Below are 20278 nucleotides of genomic sequence, written 5' to 3'. Positions count from 1 at the left end.
CTGTTAAAAGGGAGTTTTTCCTTCCCACTGTCGCCAAAGTGCTTGCTCATAGGGGGTCATATGATTGTTGGGTTTTTCTCTGTATCTATGAAGCACCTTGAGGCGACTTTTGTTGTGATTTGGCGCTATATACATAAAATTGAATTGAATTGAATTGAACATGTTTGGTTTGATTATGTTGATCATTCCTAGTATTCCTGATGACAGAACTGACCATATGATCATTACTCAGTTTAACCCCCCTCTAGCATGGAAAAAATCAATCATACAATTATAAAATTATTTATTTTGCAATAATCACTAATTTATTAATTTATTAGCACAATAGCCTAAATTCATCTTTGCTCAGTTGCTGATATAAATCATAAAAATCCCCCACGTTTGACATTTTTAAATTCACAACACACAACAAATGCTATTTTTTTCTGTTTCAGAATGATTCACAGATGTATTAAAGCATAACCTGTCCACCCCGTTGCTGCTATTTACAGTATAAACTTGTATTTCTTGTAATTTTGATCATATAGTTGAAAAGGTTGTGCATCACATGAGTAATGATGGCTGACTTAAGCACAAACGGTCCTTCTTCTGCTGTTCATCCTGTTGCTGTTTGCACAGTAAATATGGGCACACAGTAGTAGGAGGGTTGGTCATTGATGTGATATAAATATTTCTAATACTTTATGGTTATTATTTTTATTTAATAGATTTGTGGAACTTTTAAACCTTTACAGGATTGGACAGGGTTAGTTAGGGATGATTCAAATGTCAAGTTCAAAGGGCATTTCATCTACTGAAATTTTACTTAATTTACTTTGTAGCCATAAAATCAAATCAAAACTGTATTTTAGAAAAAGTTCACAAGTGTGGCATCTTGTTTTTAATCCATCCTCTCTAAGGCCTTTGTTTGTAAAGTAGCTGATCACAGAGACTGTAATGGATTTCTAGAGACAAAAAAACATTACGGAGCCATTAGGATGAAATCATCAGGAAGCAATCCACAAGCAATCAGTGATCAATATACGTGCTGGTTCTCAGAGGCGTTGGGGCATGTCTTGTGTCCATTAATACAATTTCCCCAAGTGCTCTTCATTCACTACATCTTTATCACAGAGCGCCACGCTGATCAGCCCACACATAAATCATCCAGTGGGTTTTAACCCCTTTAGAGCATGCACCTCTTTGTCTTGCTAGATGGAAAGATGGTTGTGTATAATTAATGCTGGTGGGGTGAGTCGAGGTGTTAGGTCTTAGAAATCTGCCGCACACCCCTTCTATCTCTGAGCATGTGCGCTGCAGGGCGGCACATGCTCACGCATCAGCATCTGTCATTAACTTGACCCAGAGAAATGCCTTGATTTCTTTTCCTGTGCCTCTTTTGTCTGCAACTTATTCTCCAACTCTCTCTCATTTCCCCCTCGATTCCTCCTTTTGAACTCTCTGCTCTCTCTTTGCTCTTCTCCTTATCACCCTTTCACTCTCCTACAGTACACTTCCTACTCAGAATTTGTTTGGTGAAGAATATTATGCTTGCGATGAATGTGAGTGTGTTCATCGGATATATATATATATATATTCTTTTTGCTTGCCTTTGTGTGTTTGGATCTCTTCATACCCACTAATTAGAATGACAGTTTCTATTAATAGTTTGGGGCTAATGTGCAAAAGCGTGACTCTGGCTTTCTTGTGAGCTCGTTCACTGTGCTCTCTGGTCACCCCGGGCCCTAATTATCGAGCTGACGATCTGACATCCGACCACTAAAACAGAGACGACACATTGACATATTGTCACATCCAACTTTAGCCTGGATCTTTTTAAACTTGAGGTTATGCTCCGCTCCACAGACTGGTTTTATCTTTGCTAGTCGTGCCTAAGAATTTATGAACATTTGCTTAGAAACTGTATGATAAAACTGGGTTCTCCTATATCTGAAAATCTTTGAACAGAAAATTCATTGCTTGTATATATAATTAATAGTTTGCAGATTATGCTTTCAGAGAATTCTGCATGACGGAAGAGATCAATCAATCAGAGATAAGAGGGCAGTGGACAGTGGGTGTGGTAGCCTTTCACTAGCCTATGTATTATTGATTTCATTCCAAATGTGGTATGATAATACTGCTGCCACATGTCGCTATAGTAAGTATGAAGTACACTCATTAGCATACACATATACTGAAACGATGATATCTTATTTTGTGGATCCAGCTTCTGTCTGTTTTCTTTGTCCAAAAGCAGATAATTTCCTTGTTTTCCCTTCAAGAAGAACCTTTGCAGCTATCATACACACTTTTTGCAAATCCATGGTTCACCGTTACACCAAACGCAATATTTTGATGAAAATACGATCTGCATATTTGCTTTGTATACACAGTCACATTTACTTGCGATACGTTCAACCTTCAGGCATGTGGAATTGCTGTTAAAATGATCATCTTTGCTCTTGGAGCTCCTATGCTGTAGATGACGTTAGAAAGATTCATTGTAAGTGTGATTATGTAAGACACGGTTCTTGCTATTACTAGGACTTGACAGTAATCAAAATAGTGTCCTCCCACAGCACAGCTGCAACTGAAGCTCCTTTGAAGGCAGTGGCCTACTTTATGCAGTCTCTTCTCATACTCTTGATTTAATTTCAGAATGGAATAAGAAAGGCTGCGATAACCCCTTTGACCAGGACAAATGTAGCCTGCCCATTCAAGATTATCTCTCCAGGGTGCACAGCAGAGAGCAACCTTTAAATCAGAAACACACAGTGTATTTTTTGTGGCCATTTGGAGACAATGGGCCTGCAAAATCCTACAGGCTTTATTTTCTATAGTGGTGTTTGTTCAAGAAATTGGCCACACTGCATGTCATGTTTTGACACTTTTGCTGTAATTATTACATTCAAGCTACCAGGTGCCTGGGCTGAAGGAAGAAAATGTGTTGCCATATCAATTCAACCATTACAAGGTGGGCAAGCGGATCAGAATCCCCTTATTTTCTGGGAAAACAATTCTGTCCTCCTCTATGCATGATTATAGAGATAACCATATAACATTAAATAATATAATATGTGTACTCTCAGCTGTGATGGTGATTATATGTGCAAAACAATACATTCTGAAGTTTGGAAAAAGTGGACTCCCCCTCATGTGCTTCACAGTGGTTTGGTCCACTGCCTGCCATTCCTAAACTCCTATACTTTGCAGTGATGAACCTCTAAAACAAAGGGTTGTGAGACATTGTTCTTATTGCCTACTGTTCAGTAGCACAAGTTGAAACCAGACTGCATTTTGTCAGCTTCATTACCTCCCAGTTGAATCATGCAGTTGCCATATTGTTACAGGGTAGCTACGTCTCCTATTAGTGTTTTTGTAGGTAGGAGTTCCGCTCACAATTAAAATCATTATAATTTGCTGAATTTCCAAGCAATTTCTAAGTGATTTGCCTGGTATTTATTTTTGATAGAATTCTCTAATTTCCAACACCCCTGCTGGCCACATATCTAAGCATCTGTTTTTCTTGTTGAAGATAAATAGCAGCCACACTGAAAACCCCTGTAGGCCACAGACAACAGTTGCTGCTGAATAAAATGCTATATATTTGTTTTATGTCTGCAGAATGTGATAATATTCCAATTCTGGCAAAATGTTACTTATTTCCCAAGTTGACTTAAACCAAACAAACGCCTGTAGTGACACTGGATCCTGTGATAGTACTTAAAATTATTCAAAGGGTTTCGGGAAACTCTGGCTGATTGGGACCCACACCCAGTTTCACACTTTGGCTCAGGCGATTAGAGGATCATCAGGGGGTCCTTTTGTCCCTCTGTGGGGGGTTACTCCCACTGGGTTTAAATCTGGGACTCCCCACCATTTGACCTTAGAACTGTAGAAGATTCTCGGATGAGAGGTGAAACGTCTTCAAGCAACTTAAAGAAGTCCAGACGCTTTTCTTTGCAAGCTCCTTTGACTACGATGACCTGGATGACTGAGAACCTTCACAGACATACTTAAAATTATCAACTATAATACATTATAGTAAAAATAATACTCACACAGTAAAAATACTAAACTATTACACAAAATTATCCTGGTTTGCTGACAAACAGAGGAAACCTGCTCATGTGTAATGGAGCAAAGCCCTAACTGTACGCACCAGTTACTTTCAGTGTTTAGTAGTTTTCTCTACCTTGATATCTACGGGCTGATTTATGTTTCAGCTGAATCAAAGTCTTTAATGATAATGCTACCTAACAAATAAGGATATATTAGAACTAAATTTAGCAGTTCTAATCTATTTAATATATATAAAAGTATAGTCACTGTACTGTGCAAAATTTTACTAACTTACTTACTTAGTTCTTTGCTTGGTTAGCTGTTTTAATTCTTGATATTAAGTGTTAAGCTAGTCACATTAGCTTGACAATTACTATCAAGTTTTAAACCTAGCAGTGAGATTGATCTACTGCCAACTGGTAACATCTTTTTTGTCCTTCACCCCCAGCTGGTCTCAACAGATGCCCCTCCTCCCCTGGTTTTATCAGAGGGTTCTTCCTATTAAAAGGGAGTTTTCCCTTCCCACTGTCACCAAGTGCTTGCTCATAGAGGGTTATATGATTGTTTGGGGTTTTCTCTCTGTTATTGTTGGGCGGTTACCTGACAATATGAGGCGACTGTTGTTATAATTCGGTGCTATACAAATAAAATTGGATTGAATTGAATCTGTCTGATGAATTCAGTCTAGCTACCCTTGGACTCTTCGTATATTACACAACAGCTACTGAAAAGCAATTCAGTGCATTTAGACAAGTAGACATGGCCAAGACATCTTACTGAAGTTCAAATTGAGAAGAATGGGAAAGAGATCTAAGCGACTCTGAATGTGGCATGCTTGTTGGTGACAACAAGGCAACATTCAGAAGGTAGCATCAAAATTTGATGTAAACAACATGAAACCATTGGATCCATCCTGCCTTGTATCAGTACTGCAGATACAGGTTGTTGGTAAAATGTATTTTATAGCATTGAGTAAAAGCACCTTATTTCAGCATCACTCTGTCCAGCTTTAGCTTGAGTCAATTCTAAGCCGAATGGCTGCTAAAAGTGAGGATATACACAACCCTATAAAACCAGTACCCTTAGCCCCAGGTTACAAGGCTGTGTCCTGCTGTTAGTGGTCTGTAATCTGATCACTACATGGTGGTGTGATGTTTAAATTCAGTTTCTTGTATTTCAAGACAGCTGCATTGGATTGGATTAATGCAGTTATGAAGAACCTAAAAGCTTTTTTCTTGAACATTTTAAAATACGCTTCTTTTATGTATTCTTTAACCTGCTGAAAACTTGGTGTGCCATGGGCCTAAAATATCCCTATATGAGTATATTTACGAATGGTTAATATTATCCTTGTGGGATATTTTAAAGGGACTTATTGTGCTAATTTCATTATCTTACTGTGAGCCTTGATGCAGGTTCTCAATTAATTCAGTGTCCAAAAAAGCTTTTTTTAGCTCCTCCCTTTCTTTCTATTAATTGGCTGCCCCTCGCAACCAAAAAGGTTTAAACAGGAAGTAGTTGGGGATGATTAGAGCCAGAACTGTTTGCCTGCGATGACCTTTTGACTGCAAAGAAGGATATCCACTCCCACTGTGATTACACAATACGAAAAACTGCCTGAAGTTGAGAATTTAAAGCAGTTTGAAGCAATAAATTGCATGCACATATGCTGGTATAAATATTTTAAACTTTGCCTATGTTTAATAGGAACATACACCACTGTAACAGTATGCTACAGAAACGAATAAAAAGCATATGGTCACACATGACATATACAGTAAGTGGGTAAATCAAGGTCATAAGAAGTTTCAGTGGCAAGTTTTCCAACAAATCCAATGCGATACATGCCTTTTTCTTGAACCCAGAGGGAAATTTCTTAGTTGATAGTCTGTGGTCTTTTCATGTTTTCCAACTTCATAAAACATGCATTCTCTACTGCCTTGCATGGAGCACGCTGTGCTGAAAAATCGCTCTTCAACTTGTTGGTATGCATGGAATTTGCAGGACTGTGACTGCAGATTCTGAAACCAATTATTCAAATAGCTGCCACTGTAACTGGCAGGGCAAGCGTGTCGAGAACAAGGGAAAGAAGCATCTCAGAGATTCATAATAAAATGTGCCCTCCCTATGCAGTGGATTTGCATTCTGAGATAAAGTCCGTGTCCTTGGGTTGGAGTTTTAAAATCTGTCATATCTGGGATGACTCGAAACCACGATGCTGATCTGGACTAAATGAAGGTCTGCCCTATCTTTTGCTTCCTGGCATCACAGTGCAGCCTTTTCACGGTGCTGTTTTTATGTTCAAGGATGTGGAATGTGATGCCAAGTTAAACTGAGCCTCTATTACTTACAAATAGAAATTAACATAACAGCCCTCTGCGGTTAAATGGTGAATTAGGGACAGGATGGATGGATATGTAGCCTTTCCACCTTCCCCCACTTCAGACTCTGCAGAAATATTCAGTGTGATTGAATTATAAGAAAAAAAAGTTACTGATTGGGTGTCCAGTAAATCAGCCTTAAGTTTAGGCTGTTTGATTTCTGCTTTCTTACATACAAAACTGACTCAAGATATACTCAAGCACAACCATATGAACTATTTATCTCATTCTGAATGGCTGGCATTTAGAATTCATAGAGCATCCTGTAGCATATTGTCAGAGTTTTGGTGAGAGATGTCCACAGGCCACCCCATTAATCTCTATTAAACAGGGACGATGTCAGCCACATCTATATCTGTGTACGTGGATTGGATGATGCATTTGAGAGACTTTGTAAATTTGCATAAAAACTTGTTTTTGTTTTGTTTCCTGGTGATCTCTAAATGCATTATTACCCCAAACCAAACAAATCTGATATAGTCAAACACATTCACCCTACGCGAAAGCTGTTGTCCAAGCTGTTACATGTCACTGAATCCGCAGTCATAAAATTTCATCTTTGATTGCTCAAGTACCAACATCTGCATAATTATTTCACTGCGTGCCCTTCATACCGTGCGAGTATGTTCTCATTAGTGATGATATATTGGTTTGACATCTCGCTTAGTGAGGACGGGTAGATTGGAAGGCTGTGATTGAAACCTTAATGAATGATTCATAATCAGAAATGAAATGTACATTTTCATTTGGGAATCTGCAATCATTAGCTGGACACCCCATTAGCCGGACAGCATTTCTGCATTTGGAAAAAAGAAAAGTAGCAATTTCTATGTAGAGGTCTTGATTGATTATACCTGAAAATGTCTGTAGGCACTGTTAAAATATAATCCATATTTTATTTGCAAATTTCCAGCACATGTTATTTCCAGTTGAAGTACTTTTTCCTCGCCTTGGATTTAAAGAGTTACGTTGCTCATGGATTTGAGGTCCACATCATTTCTACTGTACTTCATATTTCATGTTTGAAGCCATCTCAGTACTGGACGGTTGTTTTGAGCGGAGGATTGTTGTTTTGTGCAAAACAAACAGATGGGCCAGTGACTTGACCTACTTCTTCATCTGGACTTCTGAGTAGAAAAAAAGGAAAACTATCAAGAAGAGGGAAAATACAGCGCTGTGTGGATGAATGCAAAGCATATATTATTTATTATTTTTGATTTAACTCACTTCCTTTATTTGAGCGTTTTCTTGACTGTTTTGTACTCTTTTGACATTTAATTGGAGCCAACTTGAGTTTTTCTTCTATTTTTAGCTCGTTGTTGATTAGCTTAAATGTGTCTGACCTCACAGGCCAAAAGGTGGGTCAAAACAGTAATCAGCCTCAGACAAAAAAATGTGTTTTACTATTGGTGTTCCCACAATTAAGATGTCTTATTTTAGGTAAACATTTCATGCTAATCATATACTGGTCAGAAAGACAGAAAGAGAGAGATGTAGATTCCAGCATTCCTCCAGGGCTATAACAAATTTCCTTTGTGTGACATGTGATTGGAGCTTCTTGGACTTGTAATAAGTGACCCATGTTGTAAGAACTATGGTCAATATGGCAGAGGCCTATTGACCGTGAGAGTTCAATGCTTTAAATCCATAACGGTGAAGGAAATTGGCGGTGTTAAGGTGTTAGATTCAGATCATGATCAGGAGTGTTTTCTATGCAAAGCTTATTTCATACTGCCCACTTTTTGATGCCAGCTGAGCCTACAGAGGGAGTTCATTTGGAAAGATGTAATGCTTTCATGTGGTTTATTTTAATGCTACTGCTTATCTGCTTATCCTCGGAAGGATGATTAAAAATACGGAATTACCAGCATTGTTTAAAATGGGAAAGACCCGCATGTTTTCAGCTGTGTTGCACTTTGGACAACTCATCATGGAAGTAAAGCTGTTGCCTCATCCCCGCTGTTTTGCAAATGTAGAGCAAAGCTCAGTTCGCACCTCTGACTTTCCAATGAGACAATATTCGTGCCATGCGCCACATTGGGAAAATACATTATATTCTCATTTGTGCTTCATTCATATGCTCCCCCCCCCCATTTTTTTCCCCATTTTTTAAAATGTAATGTTCATTGTAACTGTGGATGTGATACTGTGACTGTGTAGGTCAAACTGCCTTTGTTTTGAGATACGTTTGAAGCTGATGACTTGAAAGGCCTCCGTATTTTTTCCCACATGTGGTGAAGAGTTACCCGCGGCAGCATATTCTCTTCTCTTCCCACGCGTGTTTAACAATACCAGGAAATGTGCTGCGAGCTATTGCGTCGACTGGCTTTTTTCTTTTTTATTGGGGAGGGGGGAACCACTTTCCTTTCCTGCCGGAGAAATGTAATGTTTGCACATATTGGACATGAATAAGAAAGCGTATCCTCTGCCCTGAGGCTGTACAGGTAAAGGGCTAATGTACACGTGACAATGGAAGAAGAGACAACTTCAGCTACGCTACCGCCGAATGCTATTCCGTACCGTGCGCTGTCCATGGTGCTGAAATACTTCCTTGTTACTCCAATATATTGCAGTGTTTTCCAAGTATTTTACATATTTATGTAGTTATTTTTTTTATTATTGTTGGTAATAATAATAATAATAATAATAATAATAATAATAATAATAATTCCTCTCACATCCATCCATCCATCCCAGATTCTGTATGTGTTGTTTGTTTATCAGTGGTTTCCAGACTGACGCCATCATATCACGAGGTTCGGCATTCCTAATGAGTAACTAAAAATACAAGAAGTACTTTTGATGTCACTTGTGACAGTACAATTCACAGCTACGAGCCTCCACATGCATACACCTCATAGGTTTTAACTGGCCTGCTCCATGCATGTCTGACATGTGGCCTGTCTCTTAGATGTAATAGCCCAGTAAAACACCCTCGGCTGTCAGGCCTCCGACGAGTCTGTCCTGCATAAAACCTATGCAGCCTTCCCACCACGCTGCTGTATATCCGTCTCACCCTCCTCCCCTTCCCTTTCTCGTTTCCTCTCCTCCTCCACATTCAGTGCTCCCTCTTGCGCGTACGGTGAGCAGCAGCAGCGGCAGCAGCAAAGGCTTCAGCGCTTCTCTGACGCACCATCGGAGAGGAGATTCACAGTCCCACAGGCTGTCAACGCAGACGCTCTCGACATCTCCTCCCCAGACCTCTGCGGTCAAGCTTTCAGCATCAGCCTTGTTTGTTTTTAGTCTTTTCCCCCCATCTCCCTCCCTTATCTTGACATTTGTCCGCCTGAGCGCCGTATTTGGTGGGGATGCCCACAGTTGGCATCTCTTGGCTGGGAATTTACTTCGGAGTTGATTTTGTATCTGCAAGAACTGTCAACACGAGTGATTAATTTGTATCCCGAAATTGTCAGATTTTTTTTAAATTATTTTTTTAGGGGGGGAGGGGGGGCATCCTTCAGAACCTTTTTTGTTCTTTATACAAGTGGTTCAGATTAAAGGTGAAAAGGGGGGGTTGTAGAATGAGAGGGTTGTTTGGTCAGGAGATCGTTTGGATGACGGACACCGAGAGGCAGTAGCTCTCCCTCTGCAAAGCGAATCTCTGCGCCCTTGGAATATTCTCACAGAGGCACGGTTACACAGTAGAAATATTTTCTCAGTTTGCAGTCGTAATCCACGGGACGAGTTTGCCCACTGCAGGGGCTGCTGCGGCTTTTGCGTCTATTCTGTTTTGAATTCATATCTCCTTGACGGACGGGCGCGTGAGGATCCCGGACGAGCCCGAATTTGCAATGCCCGAGCAGTGAGGGCACGGTGGGATTTCATTTGGTCACCCTGCACAGTAGCATGGCTCCAGCCCGGAGGGACTGCAGCGGCTGGGAGATGTTCCTCCCGACGGGATGCCTGCTCCTCTCTGTTTTGCTATTTCACCCTGCTCTAACCAAGGTGTGCAACGACCGCACCAAACACGGACAGGACAACAGCTGGTTCACCAGGGACGGGGAAAACTTGCCCATAATGGTTCTTATGCCCATGAACGAGTCGGCCCTGATGAGCAGCATCAGCCAAGGAATCGAGCCGGCGGTTCAGCTGGCCATCCAACACATAAGGGAGTCCGGGAAGTACTCGTTCTCACTCATCACCAAAATATACGACACCGAGGTAAACATGCAGACTAAATCTGCTCACTAAGCTGCCGCCGGCTGGCTCGGGCGTGCTTGAAACATTTGTATATGGCTTGTATGTGTGTATTTGCCTATGTGGGGGGGCGCGCGCGAACAGTCAGCTTGTGCACGTGTGCATGGCGCGCGCATTGCCCCGCAGAGCTCCACCGAGTGTCCCTCCAAAGGGGTTCTGTTATGCTTGGCATCTGCGAAGCCTCGTTGTTTTTGGCGAAGGTGTTTTTTTCTTCTTCAGTGCGCAAAAGTCAACTGTAGGTGTGCCCCCCCCCCCCCCCCCACACACACACACACACACACTCACGAACATGATGTACGTGTCTGCCTCGTCCTCCTCATTTTAGCTGCTGTCGCTGGTAGTTGATAGGGCATTTAAAATGCAAGGTGCCATCACAAGGCTCTGCTTTATCTGGATACTCTAGAGGCACACTTTTCAATGCTTTAATGGTTACTGCAATCTCTGCTATTCGCCATCACCAACCAGTGATTTAACGTTTTTTATTTTAAATTTTTTTTAAATCACAGCATCCGACCTTTGTTTCTGCAGTGGCCACTTTATAAGCGGGCTTTCAGTCATGAATCAGTGTAGCTTTCTAACGATTAAAGGGGCTGGTTCTCCTCGTGCCTGAAGATGGCGGTAATTGGTTGTACGATTTCTCCTGAATCCTGGCACCCTTGAAAAGAGCAGAACATCACAGTGTTCAAGCTCCAAATTAAGATCCATTTATTTGATAACGCTAACAACTCCAGCTGAAGTCCTCTTGAAGTTGCCAAAAGTGTAGACAATAGCTTGTTCTCCATAATCTATTTACACTTCAGTTATTTGACTCAACAGTATAGTGGTCCTTTAGGCTTAAGTAACGTCTATGCTTTTGAGCGCACACTGTGCAGCTGAGGGGTTTAATTTACCATCAACCTGCTTCCTTGATAGTTTGTCAAATTTCTATGAATTTCAGCGAGACAATTAGAGGTTGAATGAACTGCAACTCTATTTATCTGTTTTATAGGTCGAGCCAGATCTGTTTTATTGTGCCACCTGTCCCGCTGCCTTAGAAATCAGCAGGTTTTCCTTACCGTGTGGGCACAGGTGTGTCCATGTGAAAGAGCACGCGCATCTCTGTTGACAGGGGTAAGCCCTCAGAGGTGGCATGTGCTCAGACCTTGGGATTAATGTGCTGTTATGAGAGTTATGATTTTTCTCTTTCTATTCCCCTGGAGAGAAAGATGAGCTGGAAGCAAGAGGTCAGTGGGCCAGCCTGACACATGCTTGCTGGAAATGTCTGGTAGTGATGCCAGCTTTCTAATACTGGGAAGGCATGAGAACATTTTTATTTGATCACTTTGTGGCCAAAGGCTAAACTCCATTGCTCTATAAAAACCCAATGGCATTTCAGGGTGGTTTTCCCAGATGGGGCAAATGAAACTCCCAAGTTCTGGTCATGTTTTTGAAAACGACTAAGTAAGACTATTAGATGCCTGCAGTGAAACTTCTGTATTATTCTTTTAACAGCAGATCTCATAAATGCGTTGTTAAGCTGCTAACAGACTGCAGGCATCCTTGGTTGTAAAAACTAGGAAAAAATAAAATTAAAAAAGAGAGAAAAAGAATGTCCTCCAAATAGCTTATAGTATATTTACATGTGGAATCATGTGGCTCAGGACGCTGTGGTTAAAGTAAACAAGAGGCCAAGTGCAAATTGAAGCATATCACCGCTACTGAATATTCTTATTGTATGTTTGCAGAAAATAAAGAAACTGAGACTTTGGGGAAAATATGATTCCACTAACATCTGAAGATATAAGATGCTATTATTGTTTGTGAACACTTGTTTGTGTCTGAACAATAATAAGCATGTACAGCTAGAGAAGACCTTTGCCTGGGAGGGGGATATCACTGTAGTGCTGATTATATTGCTTTCACCCACTGACTCACTTATAGGACCAATAAGGTGACATCCGTGATGGTTGTGCTATTACCTATATATGCGTTTTCATTGTACATTTCTTGCAATATTATTTTTAACTTACACACAAACGAATGACCTAAACACACACTCACAAACAAAGGGATGGACCCAACTTTCCACCAAGCACATGCTTGTCAGAAAATAATACATGCATGAGTGCGTTTGTTGCAGCTAGCAGCAGGCCAAGTGTGTGCCTGCGTTGTGCTTGTACACATGTGTCTGTGTTTGTGTGGGCACTGGGATTTAGCCCTGCAGATGTAAGTAATCAGTCCCCGAGCACAGGCTCTTTATCCCTTTATCCCCTGTCAGTGGAGCCATGGGTTAACTGAGCAGGCCTGGTCCATCCTTGTGCAGTGTGGAGCTGGGTGGTGGTGGTGTAGATGACAGTGAGGCACTCAGGAGCTGTCCTGCAGTAAAAGGCCGCAGAGTTGAGGCTGGTGAGCTAGTGTTTGGTGGATTGAAGAGGCAGCTAATGGAAGTAGAGCAGATATTCTGCCTTGGTGGTTTCAAATTAGTCTGATCAGACTGACAGCCAACTCTTGAGATGTTTCAGCAGCACAGACAATTCAGCAGGCTGAGACGATTTCACATGAAAATACAGCCTTACTAAAAAAGAAAACAAAAAAAACAGAGCATTTGAGGTAGAAAAGAAGCAGGATGGAGGCTTAGCGGTGGAGCAGGAGTTGGTCCTTTACTGCAGCTAGATGTGTGAGTGTGGATTTTTAGTGTAACCATGGACTGATACTGTAACTCTGCAGGCTTAGAGGATCAAAGCTTTGGAGAGGACAGGAGGCACTGGAAGAGGATGGAAGGGAGACTTTGGGCAATGAAAGGGTTCTAGGCTAAGCTACGCTAGTTCACCGGCTTATAGGATGAGTGACAGGCCCTTGAGAGGGGCCACTCAGGGAAATATCCCATTTTAGCAGAACGGTGATGGAAAGTTTTTGAATTGCAGTGACAACTTTTATTCAGCTTGAATCGTATGAGACAAAAAGCTATAAAATCAACAAGGCAAAGGTTAATACCGTGAAAATTCTAAGTGAAGCGTTGTGAATTTGAAATAATTCATTCATACACACTTAGAACTCTAGGGTAATCGCTGGACTTTGATACCTATATTCTTACAGCGAAGAGTGAACTCATCAGTAGAAACACAACGACAACGAGTTTGTTGCAGTTTGAGATGCGCATCTTGACCGTGTCCAGTGCACCGCATACAGTATACAGCTATTTCTGTTCTGCTAGAAGTGACCTATGTTTAGAGACGCCGCACACAGCTGCAGTATAAGCCGCTTCCCCTTTTCTTCTCAGAGGGCTAAATGCGACATGTCACATTTAAGCTTGTGATGGCGAGCCCGAAACCACAGTACAGTAGTCTTGTCCACGGGATGCTGAGCACCCCCACCCCCCGCTTAGTGTGTGTAAGGCATTTTGTCATTTTGTCACAAGAAGTTACGTTTTCAGTGAAAAGCCATTTTCATAATGGAGGTTACTGTTCTGCTAAGCATAGGTCTTGAGTCAAAGCGAGCTGGTTCAATGCTGATACTCTTGGTGGGGTTGAGGAAAATTTGTTTTAGCAATAGCTCTTTGTTTGTTTTGTTGGCCATTTATTTTTGTAGTTATTTGGGGGTAGAGCCTCTTAGAGTACCATCCAATGAACTTATTGTTTCACACGCTGAACTCACCTTTAAGATTCTTTGTATAATAACCTTACACATACAAATGAAGCTCCACCTTTAAAAGTCTTGTATTTTCAAAAGGGGTCTGATGTATGCCATGTGTTATTTAAATGTGTGACACCTGCAGCATTTAGTGCCAAAGTGGTGACCTGGGAGGGTCAGCAAAGATTGCCTGTCACCACTCCTGGGAGAGGGTGAATGTTCAGCGTGAGCAGGGAAAAGCAGCATGTGGCAGTTCTGGCGCTCTCTGGGCATATAGAAAGTGCTGAGTGTGGTTGTATTCACTGACCCGACACAGATAGTGGGGATCAATGCGCAGCGGCCCTTCTCATAGAACGAACAGGATCTCAGGGGAGAATCAGAGAGTGAGGCGAGAGGGAAAGAGATGCGTAGGGCTGTTAGATGGAGATCCCGAAATAGGATTATATCATCTTCTGTGCAGGAAGAGGAAATGGCCAGCCTCTTAATTCATATTGGATCCTAATGTAATGCTGTTTGTATTGTTTCTGTCAGGCAAGTACTTTAATGGCTATTTGGGAAAAAAAAGAAAAAAGAAAAAAAGAGAGAAAGCAATTACCGCATGTAATGAGGTATGCATAATAGATCCGTAACAGGCTCCAAAGATCTTGTGTTACGTATATCCCCTCAGAAATTGATCACAGTGTTTTCTTTATTTGAATGTTTTCACACTGTGATTTAACAAAATGAAAGAAGCATGGGTCACAGTTTAATAAATATGCCAAATCTGAGCATTAATTGCTGACCTTTGTCTGAGTCAGCCTGCCAGTGGCCTGGAGGGCTTGAGCGAGACAAATAGCAAATGTGAACTTTCTTGATGAAAGGCTCTTTACGCGCCCCGAAGCTGGCTTTACAACAGATATTGTGACACACAAGTACACGCAGAATATTTCGCATAAATGAAACACACAAACAGGCATGCAGCGCATTCACGCCTACATATGGTCACGGCTGTTGTCGATTGGCACCCCTGCAGCACTGCCTGAGGTCAGGATATTGTAGTCACTTGAGCAGTTAGACATGAAGTGTTGTTCATCTCCGGAAAAAGGAAAATGGACCCGCGGGTTCATCAGACCGAGTTATGCAACGTCAATTTGGGCTTTTCCTTGACAGATTTAAGTCTCCTCCCTGTTGTATTTTTTTACTATCAAATGGTTGGAAATAATAAGAAAATGGAACGATTTCTGTCAAAGAAAGATAGCACGCTCATTGTCTGTTATCCCTAGAATCATGCTTACTACCATGTTATTACCCCATAAGGACCTACTGTGAGCCAGGAAAAGCCTTGGAAAATCATTTAAAAAATCTTTTGTACCATGCATCTTAAATACACTGAATGATTAATGTAAATATTTGTCAAAGGATGCAAAGTTTGCATGAAAGACAATAAAGAATGCCTTTTTTTTGAGCATCCACACTCCAGAACTTTCAGAACTACTTGTTCCCTGTGCCCACCAACACTTTTTAATCACAATGGACCTGACCTTTTGACCACACTTTTCTGCTTCTCCCAGATGTTATTCCAAAGCTTACAAAGAGAAAAAAAGCCCTGTTTGACTTCTTCTTTTATCTGGTACATTGCTTCACACAGACCTCCTTTCTAATGTCTTAATTGCACAATGCTGTATTTGACATTGCTGGTGTTTTGACCACTAAAATTCAATGAGCGAGTTCAAGTGTGGCAAAAACAAATTAGAGCCCGCAGCTTGCATTTGCCTAGTGCAGATTAAAGCATGTTTGACGGATTCTTATTGTTTGCGCTTGTGTGTTGCTAATTTGATGGCGTAAGAGAGCTTGCACGGTCTTGTATATATTGTCTGCGCTTTCATGCTGCTTTTATGCCCGATGCGCTGACCCAATCAGGCTAATCACGTGAGAGGCAGCGGCGTAATTCCATTGTAAAAGCACTCTAAGCAAGTCCTGTTGGTTGCTTGCAAAGCAATCAGAATGTGTGTTTGCACTTGAGTGCTGCTGGAGGTTGGGGAAAGGATGGGAAATAGTCTGTGCACTGGATGTGTGGGTGGAGGTACTTATGTATATCTCTGTGGTTGGTGAACGTGATTGACCGAATGGTGATGGACTGAATCACCCCGCGCTGATATTGTTAAAATAAGGCAATTACACTGGAGCCTTCCACTGAAATAGAACACAGCAAAACTGCTGCTGTTAAAGGCATCAGGCATCACATTATTAAAAGTATATTCTTGTTAATTTAGATCTTTATTAGCACACTGAAATAGAACATATAGAGCCAAGTAGCCTATTTTTAGTCCAAGATTGTTGATGTTGTAGTCAGTGGACTGTGCAAATGGGCATATGCGAGTATATATCAGTGCAAGCATGTGGGCAACCGTCTTTACCAAAAACACTAAACCCCAATAATGATCTGTCGCTATATCTAAATATACTCCAGCATTGTGTGTCACCTTAAACAATGAATCCAGCATCTAAATCTGCATACGTCGCTCTGACTTCACTGCATCTTAATTACAGCCAGTCGGAGCGGTGGTGTAGTAAAAGCGTTAATGAATTCAGCTCGTGATAATCAATTAGTTTTCAAATTAATTTGTCATTGTCAAATTTTAATCTTCCTTTCTTTATGCCTTCCTATTGTGCTTTCGCAGCAGATGCTATGATGAGACATCTGTTGGCATGCCCCCCTTACTCATCTTTTTCTTTCTTTCTTCAATGACTCTACTGTCATTGAGATGCACAATGACTCCAAAAGGTGGCAAACCAGGCATCTGGTTGCCATTAACATTAAACAAACAATTTCAGTACAAACCGTACAGCTGAATGACGGACACCCAGGAGGTAGAAAATGGGTGGGAGGATCAATGGGGAGGTGGGAGAGGCAGAAAATAGTGACTTGAGGAGGACGAGTTAAGGGAGATATAGCGTGAGGCGGCTATACGGGAGAAAAAATACAAGTTTAAAGAGCTGGGAAATGGATGAAGATCTCTCATCTTTATTCAGTGCTGCTGAAAACACTGACAAGATGGCTGCTGCCATGTTGAGCACAACACTACGTCAGTCTGTCTGGCTGCCTCTGCTGGTGCATCTATAAAGTTGCCACTGATCACCAGCCAAGCCATTTGCGCAGGCAATTAGCACAGCAAATGTTTATCTGCTACTGTACTGCAAACTGTTTAAAAAGTCACTCTTAGCTCCCAAATGTGGCGTGAGCATGATGGTTTCTGCACTTTTTAGGTTTCCAAATAATACTTAAGATGTTCTAATCTATTTATTGATCCCGTTTTCTGCAAACAAGACCTCCAAAGAGGACCAGGAAAATATGTGTTTGCGTGCTTATGGTTACCAACCCCAAGAGAGGTTTCTTGCTGCGGCACGTCTGGAGAATTTCCATCACTAAACGGCCTCGAATGTATGCAAGGGTGACACACATTAAATTCCTTCTCTTGTAATTATTTTGTCTTTAATCCCCCAAAAAAGCAGACCGTGACCAAGGTCCTACTACTGCAGATGACCTTTTTAAATAATGACTTGTGTTCTGCCCAATATCGCCCTTGTCAGCTGTTATTATGCCTCAATCCTGCAAATTTTCCATCCCCTCACTCCATCACTGTCCGCTTCTCTCACTCCTCATCAATCCTCCACCCCCTCACGTACGCACACATACTCACAGACATCGCATTCACCTCCCTGTCTTTCTCCCGTGAGTGGACAGAAATGAAAGGATTACCGTGGAATGGGTGTGCTGTTGTCATTAGAGATTGGACAAATACTCTGTGCATGTCCCTGTCTGTCGCTCTCTCAAGGGGACCCAGCAAAGAGCAATAAGCAGAGAGAGTCTGTCCTTTCTGCTCCTGTAATTACATTAAAGCTCGTGTAATTCTTGGCCAAAAAGCCAACAAAATATTGCCTGCGTCTTGGGAGGAGATGCACGCATGTGGGTACACAGTCGTGTGACCTGGCCTAAAGTATGCCCGCCATGAGAAAGTGACTTCATACAGGTGGACGTTTTCAGCCACTTCACGCCAAAGAATAATAGCCTTTCTTGCTTAATCGCCATCTACACTTGCAGATAGTCTTGCAGGCTTTCTCTATCATGGCTGCACATACACACACACACACACACTAGACTTGATCAGCTACTGCTGTTGCACTAACAAAGATAATATAAAAACATGTTATTGCAAGAAAATGTGTATTACTTTCTGATAACCCAGCACACTTGACCAGTTAAGAGGGCAGGACTATGTACTATGAAGCAAGTTCGACTTGGCTTTGCGTTAGCTAGCTCAACAAAACATAAAACCTAATAACAGATAATGGATATTGAGTTTTCTGCTTCGGGCTCTCACATAAAAGGGGGCATTTGAATCATGTTCCATACAAATTAAGCTGATAGTCCATTAAAAAGGAACAGGTCATGGACAGTTATAAAGGATCTGAACCCCCCCCCTCACAAAAAACAAAAACAGTAATTCGTGTGCTGCAGATAAAGCAAGAGAGCAACGCAGTGGAAGATTATCAGTCTCGTTAAATAAGTTAATATATTGATTTTACCAGTGCACTCTCGGTGCTGGTGTTTATTTCTAACGTGATAGCTGCACATTAGAGCTCTGAAACATTAAACTGGATCCATTTAAACATTATCTCTCAAGAAGTGCATTTAGGTCTGATACTGTCATGAAGTCAATATTAAAAACATTTTGGGTTTTTTTTGCCAAATCAAAGTAAAATTGATCTTATTGATTTACCACACCCTTGTTACTAATGCATGGCTCAACAGGTTGGCATACTGGATATAAGCTATTCTCTCAGCTGAGAATCTGTTACTGTTGGAGTCTATTATCAAAAGATAAGAGAAAATGTGGCACTTTTAGACCCTTGAAAACCAAAAGTTTCAACATAACCTGTTAACATAATGTTAACATAAGAGCACAACTTGCCAAAGAGAAAGAAGAGCTGCCCGTGTGACGTTGAATTGTCTGACTTTATGCTCAGCACACCTTGTTAAACCATCAATCTCTCTTCGTAGCACGGCCCAAAGGTCCAGTGCAGTTTGGTCAAAACGCTTTGCTCAAATGGCGTTTTAATACCATCTGTTTCCACACAATATGATTATTTATCCACGTGATACCATCATGAAACATATTAGTGAGTAATTGTTGTTCTCCAATGGTTCACATAGCTTTTCTCGCAATGTTCCAGTAGAACACAGCAGTGGAGCCTATAATGGAAGCCTACTACTGTTGAAAAGCAATTAAAGAATGCCATTAAACTATTAAACAATAATGTGAATACTGAACTCTATGATGTATACATTGCAATGATGACTCTGGAGAACAAATTATGGTAATATACAGGAGACTAGGCGAATTTTCGCATCAAATTTTTAAAGTGGTTGTGAGCAATAGTTCTCTAGTCTTTCTGGAGGTCTTTCAAGAACTTTGAATGCCCTTCAAGAAGCCTGGAAGACTATTCCTGAAGACTACTTGAAGAAATAACAAAGTGTTTTGTTGTATATACTGTAATTCCATTTATGATTGTACATTTTAAGTTTTTTTCCTCTATTTTCCTATCAAAATATAAATAAACGAGGGCTGCCTTAAGACTTTTGCACAGTATTGTATATTAGCTTTTTGAACAATATATCATGCTTCCATTTCTTTTGTGTGCAGTTTATATTTTGTGGCCATCAAACATTGTGGTTTGGCATGTTTTTCTTGTAATTGATGTAATTACATTTTGACTTATTACATGTGCTGAAAATGAGCACTGAAAATGTAGCCGTCAGGATTTGTTTCAGGTAGTGGACTCCAGCGTGCATCCACGTGCCACACTGCACATCTCTGATACACATCAGACCTTTGTCCATTTGCCGTCCGCACATGGTGTATACTATTTCCCCATCCGCGATTACTGGGCCCTGTTAGCGAAAAGCAGTTGGTGAGCCCATTGTGAGCCAAGAGCGATAACAACAGACAGTAGAATCACAGATGTAACCTGCACACACACACACACACACACACACACACACACAC

The 20278-nt window shown here is 41.2% G+C and overlaps 1 protein-coding gene across 1 annotated transcript in view; it reads left to right on the top strand.

The window, feature by feature from the left end:
* Positions 1-9866: 9866 nt before the first annotated feature.
* Positions 9867-20278, top strand: part of gabbr2 (gamma-aminobutyric acid (GABA) B receptor, 2) — a 186988-nt gene continuing 176576 nt past the window's right edge. Inside the window, exon 1 of the mRNA XM_005728286.1 lies at positions 9867-10586. Within this exon, the coding sequence (XP_005728343.1) occupies positions 10272-10586 (315 nt within the window). The 5' untranslated portion in view covers positions 9867-10271. The remainder of the gene's footprint in view (positions 10587-20278) is intronic.

This window comes from Pundamilia nyererei, unplaced genomic scaffold (assembly GCF_000239375.1).
Source record: "Pundamilia nyererei isolate P.nyererei 1_Seehausen unplaced genomic scaffold, PunNye1.0 scaffold00028, whole genome shotgun sequence".
NCBI lineage: Eukaryota > Metazoa > Chordata > Actinopteri > Cichliformes > Cichlidae > Pundamilia > Pundamilia nyererei.
The sequence above is the reverse complement of the archived record's forward strand: the minus strand, read 5'-3'. Positions and strand labels throughout refer to the sequence as shown.